Source organism: Falco naumanni, chromosome 9 (assembly GCF_017639655.2).
Source record: "Falco naumanni isolate bFalNau1 chromosome 9, bFalNau1.pat, whole genome shotgun sequence".
Classification (NCBI taxonomy): Eukaryota; Metazoa; Chordata; class Aves; order Falconiformes; family Falconidae; genus Falco; species Falco naumanni.
Genome location: NC_054062.1, coordinates 42433686 through 42449700, shown reverse-complemented (window position 1 = coordinate 42449700; position 16015 = coordinate 42433686). Strand labels below are relative to the sequence as shown.

General features: G+C 38.0%; 1 protein-coding gene across 1 annotated transcript in view; it reads left to right on the top strand.

Annotated features, from left to right (window-relative positions):
* SH2D4B (SH2 domain containing 4B) overlaps positions 1-16015 on the top strand; it is a 69545-nt gene that overhangs the window by 14745 nt on the left and 38785 nt on the right. Inside the window, exons 2-4 of the mRNA XM_040607643.1 lie at positions 275-434; positions 1548-1695; positions 11449-11593. Coding sequence (XP_040463577.1) covers positions 275-434; positions 1548-1695; positions 11449-11593 — 453 coding nt within the window. The remainder of the gene's footprint in view (positions 1-274; positions 435-1547; positions 1696-11448; positions 11594-16015) is intronic.

Here is a 16015-nt window from a genome sequence, read left to right as displayed (position 1 = left end):
AAATGCATGTCAGAATTAATAATTTCTTATTTTTGCATGATAGCAAGTCTTTAAATACTGTGTGATCTGGAGTGTACGAACCCTTTTGTTTCCCCAGCATGATAGATTATTCGAATCTGAAGATTTCATCCACTTCTTAGTAATGTGTTCTTCTGAATTGTAAATTGCAAGCTTATCGTTTCCAAATTGCAGATTTCCCATCTTTTCATCTACATTTATGTAAGAATTTGAGGTAGTATTTATATTTTTGGTTTGTTCTTGGTGGCTGTTGCAGGTAACAGCAAACATGTGCAGTGGCTGCGTGGGAAGGATGGTGAGGTCTGGGTCTGGGTTATGGGAGAAGCCCCCGGCGACAAGCCGTATGAACAGATATCAGAGGAGCTCATAGCAGAGCGAGCCAGGCAACAAGCGCAGAAGGAGGCAGAAGAACTATGGTGAGGATTTAAGAATCTTGAATTCAGGGTCCACTTGGCATAATGGGAGACATGGCCTTGTAGAAAGGCAGCAGGTAATGGTGGGTAAAACTGGTAAGTATGTTTTGTGAACATTAGTTTTCACTTGTTTTGGCAATTTTTCAGCACAGGAAAAACATGAATTTCATTTTTGTTGAATACTGAAAAACAAAAATCCTCTTCCGCAAAAAAAGTGAAGCAAACTTTTCTTTCGGGGAATTTTGCTAAACCATTGACCAGTTTGTAAATAAATAAAAATAAAGCAATCTGTGTTTGAGATGAGTAAATTAGAGATGTTTGTTGTATTGCGCATCTATGCCCACAATGGGTATTGGTACATAAAGTCCTTTTTGAAATTGGTTTTATTTACATATTGCTTGTATTAATTCTTATCCCAGCAGTTCAGAAACTGATTACACAAAGTGCCGTGCTGGTATTTCCAGCAGGGCCTCTTCAAGCTTTGGGAAAGATTCAAAAGTGTTTGGATGCCTGATATGGTTAGGAAGTTGGCCACCTGCCTCCCGCGCTTCCTTTTGTAGTGCAGCGCTGAAAAGTGACACTTTAAATGTCAGACTATTCTGTATTATTCTTTTTCATAGGAGATTCTTCTTGCTTATAGTGATTGCATATTGAAGCAGGGATTAGAAGCTTCAACCTGTGCTCTGCATTCCTTTTACATTGTCAGTACTAATAAACAATCTACTGTAAAAATCTGGCAGACATTTGCATTGATATTTGAGAGACAATACATTCCCAATCATGCTTTGCTAGGCTGACAGAAAAATCTATATTTTCAGCCAGGGAAGGAAAAATATAGGGTATGACTCAACATCCGCAAACTACTTCTCTAATTTAGAAGGTACTCTTCTAATTAGTCATTTATCAAAAACTGAGAATGTCTGCTTTCGGGATAGTTTCCTCAAATCTGATTGGAAGTAGGTCTCTTGTTAAATACATTTTAAGTATTTCCTTTTATGTTTCCATGAAGTCTTGTGCTAATTATTTGTTGCAACCAGTGAGCAAGTATTGATCCTCAATTAAAAAAAATAAAATCAGTGTCTTAAATTATTTTCATTTTCAAATTCTTTTCTGAAGGAGACAAAAGGAGGCTGAAATAACAAAGAAATTCCGGGATGCTATGGCTCAAGAAAAAGCCAGAATAGTGGCAGAAAAATGGAAAATAGAAATAGAAGATCGGAAAGCTGCCAAATTGGAGGAGGAAAAAATTCAGGAGGAACTGAAGGTTTGCACAGAGTACTTTAGCTTTTCTAATAGTCTTTTCGTATAGTTTCAAAGTTCTTGTCACCTTCAGTGCATGTTTATTAATAAGCTTTAAAACCCAGAGTTGTAATTTTTCATCCTGGAATATACAAATAGCTACATGGTGTTCACCAGAACAGCTGGGTGAGTGATGCAAAAAAATTACATATTTCATTCAAAAGTGTCAGGACAATCAAACTGGTTATTCAGCTCACACATTAACAGGATTGTTCAGTCAGCTGTGCTGAGTGAGTCATACTGGGGGGGAAAAATGTACAATTGTGAAACGTCTCGTTTTAAGTTAGTTTGCTTGAAAATATTTTGTGTATTTTGGGTGAGTTCACATATTGAACTTTAAAATTCTGTCACTACTTTCTTTAACGTAATGAAAGTGGATCCTCCTAATCAACAGATGGGAAAAACCCAGTTGGCTTTGTGGGGAGAAGTTAATTTGTCTGATTTTACTGACTTCATCATGAATTTTCTACGGGCTCCATTATAGTATTTTAATGTTTGTTTGAAATAATATTTTTTTCACATTCTTTTGTTGAGAAAAACAATTTGAAAACTAAACAGGAAAAGATGGCCTTTGCCTTCCCTTTTCATATTACTTTGTAAAGATAAAAAATTGTTTAAAAATGGGAAAATAAAATATAATTGGTTTAGTGTGCAGAGAAATTATCAGAGAGTTCTGAGTCTGGGATGTGCACACTGGGACTGCACAAGATTGGTGAGGCTGGGTTTCCATGGAGAAAGCCTGTAGCAAAATATGACTCCTAGGAGATCTGCATCCAGTAACTCATGTCTACACGCCTCTGCCCTGCTGACAGCTTGCTATGTCATTTTTCCCGTCCTGAGATGGTGATTAAAAGTGTGGAAAGTATGGATAGCCTCCTCCCTTGTCCCTCTGTGATGGGAGGAATGCTGAAAAAACTCGGTGTTAAATTTATGCAGTTTGATTACAAACTAGAGTCAGCAACTTACTTGTTATTCTATAAATTGTGGCCTGGGATTTGAAGGTGGTTTTGTAGCACAAAGCAAGGGCGGTTCCTGTAGCCTCCTCTGCACAAAGTTGCCGATTTACCTTTGCACGATTAATTTGAATTCATAGGAGAGAACAGGGCCTTTGAAATTTGATGTCAATGAGTAATGAAACTATACCTTTCAAGTGCTTTATTAATGTATGAATAATGAGCAGAGCAACTAATTAAATGCTCTTTTCTCTGCTTTCCGGAAAGCAAAGCCCTCTTGAACAAAGACTGTTCACTTATATCTCTGTGGTTGATTTACAGTGCACTTGATGGGGTAAATGTCCACAAGCTCACTGTTGTTACTCTGTTTCAAAGAGACTTTTCAAAAAGCAGAATGAGCAACTTGCGAGACTTTTAGTGGCCAGCAGTCATAATTCTCTATTAAGGGAAACTAGTCTTTCAGTTGTTGATGCAATTTAAAAGGAATAGCACCACATTCTGCTCATTTTTGTACTGGTGGAAAGGCAATGTCGCAGTGATCTGTGTTCCCACTGTTTCTCAGGAAGTGAGCAGGTATCCTCCATCCAGCTGTGTGCCTGGTAGGAGCAAGAATTGCATTGCTGTTAAGTGGGATGAGAATTTGGGTCAGTTTCTACTTTGAATTTCAAATACTAACCTTCAGCCAGGATTTCTTTAGTCCTGTTCATAAAGTTGCCAACATCTTTATTTTATCAAAGTAACAGAAACCTTTTTTTCCCCCTATTTTTTCCTTTAAGTCAAAAATTTGAAGAGAATATTTGCAGAAAGATTAAATAAATGGATGAAAATTTTTAAGGCAAGACCCAGCAGAAATTAACTTTTTGTCTTCAAATATTAGTTTGAAAACAAGATATTATGCAGCGGGTTTTGGTTTTTTTTAAATGCACCTTTATTGAGCATGCTCTCCTGGCATTTTCTGTATTAATACAACAACATAGTCTAATTACAATTCCAGCCCTGGGTCTTCAATTAGGTTTATAACTTGAGATCTGTTAGAAGGGACTTGGGCTAACATAGGGTTCCACCAGCAGAGATCCAAATGCAGGGTTGATCCCTGGTACTATAACACCACACCTTTGCCACTCAAAAAAGCAGCTTAGCTATTCCTTGGTCTTGGAAGAGCAGATCCTGTACGTGGTGCTGTAGAACTGTTTAGAAACAGTAAAGGCGTTTCAAAGACAAGTGGATCTCACAGGCTAGTGTGGGGGAGTTGTTAACCTCTGTCTGCTGGCTTATTTAAGCTCACTTGGCTCTCCTTCTCCTTCCCATTTTACTCTTTTTATAACTACTCTTGTGCAGCGGAAAAAGCATGTGAAATATTTACAAGCCGAATGAGTGGAAAGGTACCTAGACAGGGAAACAGGAAAGTTATGTTTCTGGCATCTGCCTCGAACTACAAAAGGCGGTAAGAACTACGGTGTTGGGGAAAAAGATTAATTAATGAATGTACTGAGGTATGACTGCAGTCATTGAAATCACAATGAAATGTACCTTTCATGAATGATCCAGGGTGTGGAATGGGATGCAGATCAGTCAGCAAGCCCACTTTCACAGGTTTAGAATATTTAATACATTGGTAATCATCCTTCTGTGATGATAACCAGACTGTTTAAAGCAATCTCCAAAGTGGAGTATGAAAAGTTCAGTCTCTACTAATGCTTCATCCTCTTGAAGCATTTTGACTTGGGAGATTGAAACTCTGTCCTTTCTGCTGATGTGTTTAATTTCTAACCGTATTGTATCACAAACACTCCTGTTTAAAATGCTTTTATTCCTCTTGACCTATCATGGGACTTCAGGGCTGTCTGCACTAGATAAATGATATCTCACATATCAAAGTGAATGATGATCCCTGGTTCCTTTTCCAACACTATCAGAAAAGTATTGCTTTCCTTAGTGTTTCTTAAGCAGAAATGCCTTTAATTTATGATGCTGGAATATAAATGTTGACTGCTCTATTTTTGCAGTTCTTTTATGTGCCTATTGCAAAGGGCAAATAAGAGAGCCAATTACTATCATTAATCTTTTTGCTAATTCACAAAGGCTATGAGATCATAGGCATAATTTCCTACTGTTATCAGTTGCTGTCATTAAGAGTCTGGAACAATGTGCAGAGCTAGGGCAAATTAAAGGTATGAGTGTCAGCCAGCCAGGGGCGGGTGGTATCCTTCAGCTACATTTGGAAATTAGAGAGAGATACTCTCTCAGCTCGCTTTTCATGTGGTCTGCATAAAGCCAGAGAATATTGACAGTAAAGTACTATCTGTATGACAACATAAGATACTGCCAAATTCAGTAATATAAGCACAGTTGAAAGTGAAGCTAGATTGCTTTTTAAAAATTCCTTCGGAGATGAAACGTGTGATAACCAAAAGCTGCATATAAACTTTGTGGGTATTGTTTTTCTTCATGCATCAAAAAGTATTTAGTAGGCATTTTAATGAGAGTGGCACTTAAGGAGAAATAATGCTTATTCTTTTGATAGGCAACAAGAGAGTCAGAGTGCGTTTTCATTTCCTTCATATATATATATATATATACAAATTATTTTTTTTAAAATGCAAGTTCATGACCTTTACTTGCTGTTGGGATTGTGATGAGTGAGATGAGCTTTTTTTAAAGTCTGGATCCAAGAATTTCTATGTCCTAGCTGTTTCCATTCTCATCAAAGACGACAGGTTTAGAATCAGCCTTCAGAGAAGAACAGAATAATGAGTGCTTCAGTTCAGGAGATCTCTAATAAGGACAGTTTATGCTTAATAGAACGAACGTGCCTCAGTCCTATTGACTTAGGTGTCTCTTCAGCACATGTCTGAGTGCTTTACAGTGTCCAAAAGTGCTGTGGACCTGATGCTTCACATAACTGCTGCCAGGTACAGAGTTTAGGGATGCAGTAAAATGTCGCCGTCACCACCTACAGTACCGTGGGCTTCTTATGATGTAACAGCAAGCATTCTGTCCTGATCTAAAAAAAAACCCCTCTTGTCTCCAAGTAAACATCAAACACTTGAGTGGGCCTGTTATCTTTAAGTGCAAATAAGCTGTAAGTTCAGCTCTGTGCTTTGCGGTGCCAAGAAAACGCTGAACTCTTTCCAAAGGACAGCTTATTTAGAATCCAGGAATATGACAACAGCTTCTTGCTGGAGTTTGGCACCCAGTTCATTCTGAAAATGCCTCAGTTGGGTTCATTCAATCGCAATTAGAATAATTTGGTAATACATCATTTTGTTTTCTTTTGTGCTAACACAGTTCAGAAATTTTTTCTCTATGCAGTCGTCTCTTGAATAATGTTGGAAGCGAGGCAGCTGTTAGTTTCTGCTGGGAATCAGGCCTTCAGATTTTTCTATCCTGCTTGTGAGGAACTGCAATATTAATTTTAAGAAAAATCTTTTCCCCAGTGATATCAGTAATGGTTGCGCTGCTGAAGCTGCTGTCTTTATTCTGGATTGCTGGTAAAAACTAGCAAAGCTCTGATCTTCTCCATGGATAAATGGGAAAATCTGAGCCGCTAATGATAGTTTACATATCAGGAATTCAAGCTGTGAAGAGGCCCTAAGATCCAGAGACAAAATTTTAGTAGATTGTCACTGGATCTATGGCAAGTTACCCAAGCAGGGTCTGCCCAGTACATGCCGTAAGTCTCAGATCTCTCCCAGTCAGGAATAGTCCTTAGTTCTGTTTTCTGTCTGATCTAAAAGAGGGTCTTTGTGAACCAGACTGTATTGTTGCCCCCTAAATGAGCCGTGTGTGAGTAGCATGTCCTGGGGCAATCCATGACTGAAACATAACTTTTTCTATGTATAGCATGACTGAATTCCGTACATTTGTCTCTGTGCAAATACATGAGCAGTGAAGTGATGCAAACCCTGTGTTCCTTTTGAGACACTGGCAACAGAGAATTAAAAATCTCTCTGCAAACAGTTTCTTTTTTGATGCAAAAGAGAGAATTTTCTCAGAAAAATGTTGGGAAGGAGCTGGGCATATTTCTGCTGATACTCACTCACAGCTCTGTTGGAAACTGTCAGGTGGGTTTGTGGAGAACTCTGATCTCTGAATTCAGCCTCCTGTGCCAGCCTTGCTGAGAGCAGGCTGCCCTGGAGCTGGGAACCGTGGGATTTCCAGATTCCCTTCTTCAGAGCAGGGAGTCCTAGGGGCTCCAGTCTGAAGACAAGCTGTGCTCTCAGCTCTGGGGCAGGTAGCCTGAATACCTGCCCTGGCTCAGGGGTGATTGCTGAGGCGGCTCAGGAGATTCACAGCAGGTGTAATATAGCCAACCAGCTGCAGCTTTCAGGGCTGCCAAGGTCACCTCCTGCCAGCCTGAAGCTTTGAGGGAATCCCAGGCATCCTTTGCTTTGGAGAGGATTGTTGTAGCAAATATGTCTTTCAGGTTTTGCCCTGAGCAGGATGGCTGTCATGCTGCTGCCCTACATCCCACAGCACTCCCCAGAGAGACCCCAAGAGCCATGCCAGCCAGAAGCTCAGTTTTCCACTGTAAATAAACAACCATTGTATTTTGGCTTTTCCTCAGTGTATTTTCTAAATCTTTCAGCAGCAAAACCCGAATGTTGACCTAATCTCCCCTCATCAGCACTTGACTGAAACATGCAAAGTTAACCATGGCTAATATTAAATATTATTTAGAGCTGGTTGTAGTAAAGCTATCAAACGTTGCGAGGCACACATTTACAGTAATAAGTAACAAGTTTGTGGTATAATGTTCAACTGCCAGAGGCCAGATAAGATCATTTAGCATGTTTAAATTCTCCAGTGGAGTTAAAGCTGGAGAGGATTACTGCTGCCTATTGAATTGCCAGCCTGAATTATTGCAGCACGTTGGTATTTGATGGCAATTTGCAACCATGTACTCACTTGTCACCTTCCTAATTATTCTGGAAAGGCTGAAAGGGTCACAGGACACAGTGCAATGTCTCTCTACTGTCAGGCTGGAAGTGATGTTTGTAGGTTACTGCAGCTCTTGGCTCTCAGCTCTAATGCGCAGGATTGCATTCACGGGGCAGGGGAAGCAGAGAAACTGGTTGCTGTAGTCTTCCAGTGGAGTAAATGTGAACAGTTCAGTTGGTCATCTTAAATGCAAATTATGCTTTGTAGTCATACTTGACAAAAGGATGACTTTTCTTTCCTGCGTCATTCTAGCATGGGTTGTTTCTCCTCACACACATCTGTAAGGAGTTGTACAAATATACTTACACATGCATCTATGTGCTAATTTAAATAAAAATGATAGGAAAAAGTGTTGTGAATTCAGAATCAGGTGTCAGCGTTAAGTTTGTTGTTGTCTCTTCTTTGACTTAAATCTCCTACACACACACACACACACAAAAAAAAAAAAAAAGGTAGACATTTCTTAGTAGGCATTACTGCTTTCCATTAAGAAGTAAAACTGTACCTGAATTCTAGTTTTTGGGGTTTGGTTGGGGTTTTTTGGACACTTTCATCTTTTTACTACACATGGTTCAACAATACCTACATCAAAAAAACCCAGATTTGTGGCAAAACTGGTGTGATTCAGGGAAACTGCTGTGAAATTGATCCCCCCTCCCCACCCCCATTAAGCTAACCTTGTGTTTTGAAATGTTAAATAGAAACCATTGTGATAACCCAGGATTACTCGGGTGTCCGTACATCTTTCTGAAAAGATAGCCTAGATATATTGGATTTTTTTAGGTAGTGAAACCAAGTGAATAAATATTCTCCTTGTAAGAATAAAGAACAGCTGATTGCATACTTTTTCCAAGAGGGGAATAGAGCCATTTACTAGCAACTGAAGTATGGAATCCCTAATTCTACAGGGTATTTAAAAAGATTTTTTGTTGTTGTTTGTTTGTTCTGAAGAAGCTGCTGGGCTTTGAAATTAGTGCTTCCTAAAAGCATTGACTTTTCAAAAATAATGAACTGTCTGCTCAACTAACATTTTTAGGACTTGGGGGATAACAGTGAGAGGATGATAGCAGTATTCAAAGATACTAGCCTTAAAACTGACTGAAGAACAATACTAGGCTTTTATTTCTTATAAATAATAAGACCAGCCTAATGTGCTGTTCATCATGTGTGTTATGGAACCATTATTCACTGCTCAGATACATCACTATTAATGCTCAATATTTCAGGTCTTTTGAATTGTTGTATTATCAAGAAGACAGGTCCTCTGCTGGTGTTACCTGGTGGAGCTCAGCCGTGCTAAACGGAGAAATGTTGATTTATGTTACTTAGGGAAATGAAAAAGTGGTTGATTTCTTTCAGAGGATAGAGTTTTGCATTTCTTCCATGTTCCCACTCTGAAGATGGTGTTGCTTGTCACTGCTAAATTGCTTGCTTCTTTTCAGTCTTTTTGTCATTCTTCCTTAAACATGTCATTGTGTGCTCCATGACCAGAACACCCAAACAGTCCTGATTCCTTCTGCTGCTTCTGGCCCTCGCTGAGCTTGTAGAGGTTGCGAACTGCAATGTTCTCTTGGAAAGCTGTCTTCTGAAAAGAATTGGCATTGTCATCCTTTAATTCCAGATGTCTGGTTAAAACCAGAAAACTTCTGCAGAGCTAGAGAGAACTGCAGTGGAGAGAGGAGAGAAGAAAGTGCCTTTTCTTCCCCAGGGTGGACAAAAGTTTGTTTCTGTTTCCCACACAGACATTCCAGACACCTGTTTCACCACTGGGAAAACTTGCATGAGTCCCTCTTCGAGGCATTAAAACACATTGTTTGGACATTCATATATTTGGATTGCTTTTGATACTTCTGTCCTGGCAGATGTTAAGATAGGACAAACAACCTTCGAATGAGTACTTTTCTAATGTATTATAAAATATAATTTGCTGCAGGGAAGTGTTAATCAATTTATATACACTTTTACTGAATTAATATTGCTTTTGGGTAGTTCAGCCCCTTTCAGCCTGCAAAGAGGCTGAATTGTAACAAACATTTAAACATAGTGTGAACTTTCATATCAGTAGAATAAAAAAAAAATGTTATGCAAGTTGCTTTTTGCAGGATTATGAGCAACGGCATGAAAGCTTAGTAACAGCAGTCATATTTTGACCCCATTTTTTAAATCTCTCACTCATATTTGCAGTACTTACTAAAATAGAACATGGATTGTTTTGGTCAAGTTGTGAATCCTGCTGTCATGAAAGCTTGTTTTCAAACTTACAAAATATGCCCTTCCACAAAGTTCATAGTGGAATTATACGATATATCATACGATATAATAAAAAAAAAAGCTAAGTGTGTCTGCCCTTTGAGAGCAGGAGCAATCCCATCTGAACATAATTTTCAGACTTTACATCATACCGTATCGTAAGAAAAAAAGAAAATATTACCAGTACAAAGTCTGTAACTAAGAAACATTTGCTCAAATATGTCATCTCAGCTGATTGATAGAATGTCTTGGTGCATTTCAGAAAATGTTTTCCAGTTTAAAGTAACAATGGGTTTTTTTGGTTATGGGTTTGGTGGGTTTTGTGTTTTTGTTTTTCCCTGTGCTCAACTATTACTGCTACCATTGCAATGAAACGTTAAAATCCCTCCAAAAGGGAGCAAAGTTAGGAAAGTGCAAAACTCATGAAATCCCTTTTTTTGACATTTAGTAAACAAAAGGTATTTAAGGAAGACAGAATTATGTCCCCCAGACCTCCAAATGTAAAAAGCAGAGTTTCACCAGGTTTTACTCAACTGGATGGCAGTTGCTTCACCCTAGAAATTTGATTTTGCAACAACTCACAATCTACTTTGGGCCTCACTTATAGTTTAGGTTTGGTAAATAGGTTAGTAGTTTAGGGTGATTATACTCAGTGACTGACAGTAAAATTATTATCTGTAAGATTGTTACGCAAAAGGGTATAGTGTTCGTTTGATTATAAAATGAAATAAAAAAATTCTTATTCCTAATTCAAGTTATTTTGATAATATAAATAAAGCTTCATGAGGTTTGGTTTTGTGGGTTTTTTGGGTTCGATTAAACAGTGAACTAAATCTGTTTCTTTGCTACCTAAGGAATTTGGGAAAATTTATCAGCAATCAGGTACAGACACCTGTTTCTGCACTAATCAAGCTCCGTTGTTACTGATAGTATGTGGAAGGCCAGCTGCAGAGGCAATCTTTATCAGATTTTCATCTCCTTTAAGGTCGTCTTGGCAGGAAACTTTGTATTTTTAGCCAAGTTTTGCAAAGTGACTGGTGTGTGCTGAAGGATGTGGTTTTTCTTCCAGAGTGCAATGGTCTTGATATTTTGAAAATGTTCTTCTCTTTCTTGGTTATGACGATACATGGTGACAGTTGCTAAACTAAGAACACCAGTAAATCAGTTACTGAATTCTACAGATTCGGTGGATGGTGTGTTTACTGCTTGAGTGAGAGTGATCTCTCCCATGGGAGTACGTGTGGACTTAAGATGAGCACTGCTTATGGATTGTAGAATAGCACAGGCTTGCGTGCCACCTGATAAAACATGTTTTCTGTATAGATTTCAGGTCTTAAATACTTCATGTTCCTTATTCCCATGATACCAGTGCATCTCAAAACACATCTTCTTCAGAAATTCCTAGGAGGTAGGAAACTTCTATTATGGCTGATGTGATACGTGAGGAACCCAAAGTTAGAAGAGACAGTGATTTGTCCAAGGAAATGTAGCTATTCTGTGGGAGGAAGCAACTGTCCGAACTTTTGGCACATTTTTTTTCTTTAATCACCTCTGTTTACTCTTTATTTGCCTAGAAAAGAGAAGAAGAGGAAAGACAAAAGGGTGAAGAACAAATAAGGCAGCAGGAAGAAATCCGAGCAAAGGAGTTGTATCTGAGCCTTAAGCAAGCTCAGCAGCATAGTCAACACAGCGATGATGACCAGGAGTGGGAAGAACAGTGTGAGTAAAATTACCTTCACAGGATTAATGTATATCTGAAAATAAAAGGACACTTGTAGAATGGAAAAAGGTATTGCTGAAAATCTCTTCTACCTAGAGCAATGCAAAATACTATATTATTTTGCAGAAAATTACCAGCTTGACCTTACAAACAGAAGTTACCATGAGTTTACCATTTTCACATTTCTTTCTGAAGAAGAATCCATGTCAATGCCTTATAGAAAATTTTTCACATACAGTGACCGAAAGAATTAATTTTTGTTTTCTGTGATTATTTAGATATTTTGGCTTAGTAACAATAGCTCTGGACACAGTTATTTTGACAGCTTGTCCTCAGCTATCTCTGAAAAGGTAAAATCTGTCTTCACCTGTATTTTAATTGCTTCCATATGGTAACGGGATCAAGCTATGATATCAGCACTGAAACTCACTTAATTTCAGAAGATTACAGTAAATAATGCTTAATTGTTGCCCTGACAAAAAATCCTCATGATGATGATCTCACTCTATGGAGGTACTGTTCCTTTGTAGCCAGCCTGAAATTCTTTGTTAATATCAATGTGATTAATTTCAAAATACATTAGCAATTTTTAAAAGCCTATAAGAACAGAACAAATATATTACTCTATATATGTGTACATACATACTGTAGGTAAGTGAAGGCCCACATTATGAGTAATAAGACTTAATAGGTTATTGTGAGTAAAATGTACATCTATTCCATCTGGAGTCTATTGTATAGTTGGCTTTAGAAGTAGAAAATAATTTTTCTATAAGAATTATGCATTTTTGTTGGGGAAAGAATGTTTTTTTTATTTCCCACATCTGTACGGATTTGATAACTCTGCAAAAAGGGAAATTTAATGGTTGGAAAGTTTTAGCTCATATGGGGTTATTGTAGTAATTAGGTGTAACACAAAGATTAAGCAACGAATACCAAAAATGTAGTTTTAGGGAGCTGCTAGTATGTGTTGCACAAAATACCTCATGAAGTAGGAAAAAAAATATTGCTGTAGTGTTACTTGTTTCCTGACAAGTAAAATAAATGTTTCAAAATATGCTGTGAGTTTATTTTATGGTTTTAGTCATCATTTCAGGAGTTCCTGAGGACTAATTACTGAAGGCCTATTACCTGGAATTGATGTGATAGTGAATCATTCTGTACAACATGAATTAAATCTATATAAGATACACTGGTGCCATTTTCCAAGCTCGTAGCAGGCTACTCTTATTTTTGATCAATAAAACCTCTGTATATTACACTGTCAATAAAGAGAAGATAATTATTTCCTGGAGAATTATCTAAATCCAGCTGTATGTTTATTCAGAAAGGAAAACTGTAGCTTTCTGTATTTTGGGTGTTTAGAAGCAGAATGAGTTGGGGTAAAAATAACCATTTAGTTTTGTAGAAAATTAGCATCAGCTGGCAAGCAAGTGTAGAGTATGGTATTATGTACTTTAGCATTTCTTTGATGGTATATAAGTAAAGAAAATACTTTTTCAACTGTGTTATAAAAAATTAAAAATTGAACAACACCCAGCCTATCGTTACAGTGAAATAGGCAATAAAACAAAATCCTATAAACATTACTAAACCCAGTTATCATTTCCTTACTATTACATTAAAGAGGTAACTGAGGTTTTAAATTTTTGTCTGTTTTCTCAAGCAGTGCTGGTTGTACAGGGACAGATATCAGAAATGCAATAGAGGAATTACGGGAGAAGGCAGAGAGGAGAGGAATGGGCTGGGGAAGGTTTTGGCCATGATTTCTGCAATGGCACCCTCAACCTGTGAAAGCACTTTCAGCTGCATCATATGCTGATGGGTATAATCTACCATCAGTATTTTTTCCTGTGTAACCTTTAGAGTATTCTGTATGCTGTGAAGGACTCTATCACCTTCAGTCTGTGTGCCTCAATACCTGTAGACTTGTCTGCTTGGGGTCAAAATGACTGCAGCTCATGTAATTTCAAGCTATCTAGCCTGATCGCCAATAATAGTGCTGCCGTGGCCAAACGAAAGCTCAGCACCTTAGACTGGTGGCACCACAGCTGGGTTTTGCAGCCTACTATGAATTCTGTGCTGCAAGAATTTATGCTGTTATCAGTAATTGATACAGCATTAAACTAACTGCAGACTAATGACTGGAGTGTATCACATCCTTGTTTATCCTCTTACGCTTATCTCAGTGTCTCAATTTTTCCCAGTTGGTTTGAGGGCTTAGAACTGTGTTCCATTAGCAAATGGGTGTGACAACTTAAGATATGAAGATGCAGTGTTTAGTGCCTTATCTGAAACCAGTTCCTGGCTGGTTTAGACTATGCCATCAGACTTTGCATTGAGCTTCCTGAGGAGTGTTAACATCATCTGTTTCCTTTACTTTGCTGCAGAAGGCAGAACCGCCAGCAGACAGGCAATAACAAATATTTGGAAGTGGGAGCATCTGAGTTGCTGTGGAGTGAACTAATACCTCAAGTTCACCAGACTTCTCACTTTTTATTTCAGTTCCAGATTTTTTTTTTTCCTTTTTATGGTAATCCTTCATTTTATCTTCAAATACTCCTTCGGGATGCTGAGAGGAAATTCAATGCAGTTGGGCAAAGCCATCCACTTGTCATCTTTTCTAAGCAATAAATAAATGCATGAATTCATAAGAGAATTACAAGCAGATGTAATATTAACGTCTTTTGTCTCTACACACCTGCAATGGAAACCATATTGCCCATTAGGAACAAGGCCAGGCTCCTGTGTGTCTTACCTCCTTGAAGTCAGCCCTTCAGATTCAACAGTGCTGGGGGGTCAGTACTGAAGAGGAGCAGGAGTGCTAGAGCAGCTATTGTGGAGAGCAAATGAAGCAATGATATTGATGACACTACTAATTTATTTAGTAGATGGAATTTAGAATGTGATGAGGATTCATCTCTCCTCATCACATTATCGCTCAGCTGTTTATTGCCAAGGCAATAAGCAAAGTGTTACTAATATTAGTTTCTGTTGTTCAGTTCAGTTTGCTTCTGCTGTTTGCCTGATTGTGCCAAATAACAGTAAAAGCCTATAGAATCACTGCATTAATTGAAATTTTAGTGGGTTTTAATATACGAAGTGATGAATGTAGAATAACTTGAGAAATCAGTACTAAAAGGAAAAAAGATGTGAGAGCAATTATACACTTTGATTTCATGTAATGGATATCTGTTGGGGTATTTTAGAGGGCAGCTGGGAGTTAGCGTGGGGAGCAGTGTATCAGCTGGCAAATGAGAAGATGAATAGTGGAAAAGACTGATTCGAAGGGTCTGCTGTTCAAAGCTCTTCTTTGAAGCTGAGAAGTGGCAACTGAGGCAAAGCCTGGAGAGAGGAATATGTATATTCTCATCAGGTTTGGACCTTTCTGTGGGCTGTTCCAATTTGTAGGTTTCTAGAGTATTCAGTAAACAATCTGTGAGAGAACTGTAGCATAAATTTTCACCTGATTGAATATTGCAAAAGGCATTCTGTTAGTACACTTACAAACCCCTGAAAACTGCATCAAGCACTGAAGTGCTCAGATACCATCTTACCAGCTGTACTCATCTCCAGACAAAAATTATTCCAGCAAAAATCTAAACAGAGTTGAGTAACTTGATCTATTCTTATGTCTTTCCCTAAGCACTCACTTTTGGTCTCTGTTGGAAGCAGGCTGCCTCATTACAGTGTCTTTTATATTGTATTTTTCTGTTCTTCTACAAACTATGTCTGTGAATTTATTTTTGTCTGAATTTTAAAGGAATTTATATATGTTTGTTGCTTATCTTCCGCAGAAATTCAAGTGAGTGAGTTTACTGGCAGGAGCGTTTGATAAAATGCTGATTTTTAAAGCGAGTAGTCCCCAGTTCAGCTACGTATTAACTAAGCAAGTGTTCAGCCTTAAGTATGTTGCTTGCTGAACTTCAATAGGTCTTAGAGTGTGTTGTTGAATAGGGACAGGATTATTCACATGCTTTCAGATAAGAAGACTGGTGAACTGGAGCCATATTGCAGAGTATTTGTGGGAAGTTATTTTCCAATTAGGAAAGGGAAAAACGCTGTGTGACTTGTATGCGCACTCAGAAAATCTGAAGATTGAGTTTTATCTATTAAGTAGTTGTTTTGAATTGCTCATAAATGAGCTTCCAGGAATTATTAACAAGGATAAAGCTGAAACAAAATAATCTAAAAATGAAGATGCATATTCATAGCAGATTTATATTTTTTTTCTGCTTTCACATAGTTCTGACTGTAACTCAGCTCTTCAAAGCACAAAATAGATTATACAAAACGGAGAGTTCCTAGTCCTTCACAAATTATGTGATCAAGTTCAGCTGCAGCACAGCATGAATTAATCCTCATCTATATAAAAAGACATGGTATTAGAACTTTGCCAGGACTGCTAATAGGATTTTCCC